The sequence below is a fragment of the Camelus dromedarius genome, chromosome 29 (assembly GCF_036321535.1).
Source record: "Camelus dromedarius isolate mCamDro1 chromosome 29, mCamDro1.pat, whole genome shotgun sequence".
In the NCBI taxonomy this organism is placed as follows: Eukaryota; Metazoa; Chordata; class Mammalia; order Artiodactyla; family Camelidae; genus Camelus; species Camelus dromedarius.
The window spans coordinates 20,849,652-20,851,410 of record NC_087464.1 but is presented as its reverse complement, the minus strand read 5'-3'; the positions used below and the strand labels follow the sequence as shown (position 1 = coordinate 20,851,410).

At 52.2% G+C, this 1,759-nt stretch overlaps 1 protein-coding gene across 1 annotated transcript; it reads right to left on the bottom strand.

The window, feature by feature from the left end:
* Nucleotides 1-450: 450 nt before the first annotated feature.
* On the bottom strand, nucleotides 451-892 carry LOC105092229 (small ribosomal subunit protein eS26-like). The gene has a single exon (XM_010983882.3). The coding sequence runs from the start codon at nucleotides 880-882 to the stop codon at nucleotides 535-537; it is 348 nt and encodes a 115-aa protein (XP_010982184.2). The 5' UTR covers nucleotides 883-892; the 3' UTR covers nucleotides 451-534.
* Between the last annotated feature and the right edge of the window lie 867 nt (nucleotides 893-1,759).

Here is a 1,759-nt window from a genome sequence, read left to right as displayed (position 1 = left end):
CATTCAGCACGGTCCTGACCCTAGCACTGGGGGGGGGGGACAGTGAGGAGGAAAGCACGGGGGACAGGGCATTCTGAGAAGACTGCCTGGAAAGGGTGAGCTAGAAAAGTGAATTGTCAGTCGATGTCGAGAAGAGGGACATGAGGGAAATGAATACACAGATGTGCAGACTAAATGAGATTTCTAGGGGAAAGAACAAACCCCAGTGCTCGTAGAGCAAGGAGAGCAACAAGCTGGCATTTGCTGAGCACGTGACAGTGAGGCAGGCACAGCGCTTTGTGTATGCTCGGTCCTCACAAAGGATTTTGAGGTGTGCAGTATTATTCACACTGTTCAGAGGAAATGAAGGCTCAGAGAGGTTAGAGAATTGCCTGAGGTCACACAGCTTGTGAAGTGGTATAGCAAGCATTTCAGACTGCAGCTTCCTAATTCCAAAGTCCAAGCTTTTTTTTTTTTTAAAGTATAATTTCCATTTTATTTAGTCTTTTCTTTTTCAAAGAACAGTATTTCTTCAGTCATTAAGGACTTAGTTCCTTACATGGGCTTTGGTGGAGGTCCTGGGGCAGCACCTGCAGGTCTAAATCTGGGCGGAGGTGTTCGGTCCTTCCCGGCTTCGCAAGAACGATCCCTGACTACCTTGCTGTGAATGGCACAGCTCACGCAGTAATGTAGTTTCACACACAGCTTGGGAAGCACAGAGGCGTCGAAAACGCTTGCTTCGGAAATATCCCTGATGGCTGCGGCTTCTACTATGTTTCGAATAATGAACTTCTTAATGGCCTTGTCCTTGGGCACACATCTGGCACAGCTGGTGCAGCGAATAGGCTGCACATGGCCACGGCCCTTTTTGGCGCAACCATTGTTCCTTCTTTTCTTGGTCATTTTGGAAGCGAGAACGCAAGAGAGCCAAAGTCCAAGCTTTTAATCGCTATTGGCTCATCTGCCAGGTGTCAAGAAGGGGGGTAAAATGCTCAAAGAGGCCAAATGACAACTTGTGTCCTGGGAACAGAGGTGACAGAGGAACCAAGTGCCTGCAAAAGAACAGGTGGTCTGAATGAGTGAATGGAGGCTGGGGTGACCAGGTGTTGGATGCTGCAGGGGAGGGGAGGGGAAGGGAGGGTGACAGCCTGAATGAATAACAAGGACATCTGATATTGTCATTATCCCAGCACACTGCAGCCCTCTCAGTGGCCTGTGGGAGAGAGGTGTGAGAGGATGCTCGGGCTTGGGCGGGGGAATATAGCTGTGGACCCTGTACCAGGTGCGAGTGGGTGCGTGGCTGGAAGACATTTCAGGCTGCAGAGAGGACAGCCCCTCAGCCTCGGCAAGCTTTCTCTCCTGAAGAGGGCAGGACACTTCCCTGCGCCCCCACCCTGAGCCAAACAGCTTCCCTTCTGACCCTTGCCACTTCTGTCTTCTCCCCTCAGGACAGAGTGGCAGGTGAGCCTTTCTTTATCTTACAAGTCACCTCACTCCCAGGTCCTCCATGGAGACTTCCAGGTGTTGGAACCTCAGGCAGATGTTCTAGACTTTGCCGCCATCCCAGCCTGCCCTCTGCCACTCCCTCGTCCTACCCTGTGCCCCTCCCTTGTGTGCGCTGAGCCCTGTCTCTGCTTTGGCTCTTAGCTCTCCAGGCTGCTGGCTTCCCTGCAGTTCCTCTGCCCACCTTGGAGGACAAGGGCAGGCACACAGGTCCTCCTGGTCCCCTACACAGTGCTCTGTTTGTGAAGGATAGCAAACTGAATGCTGAGTGGGTCTC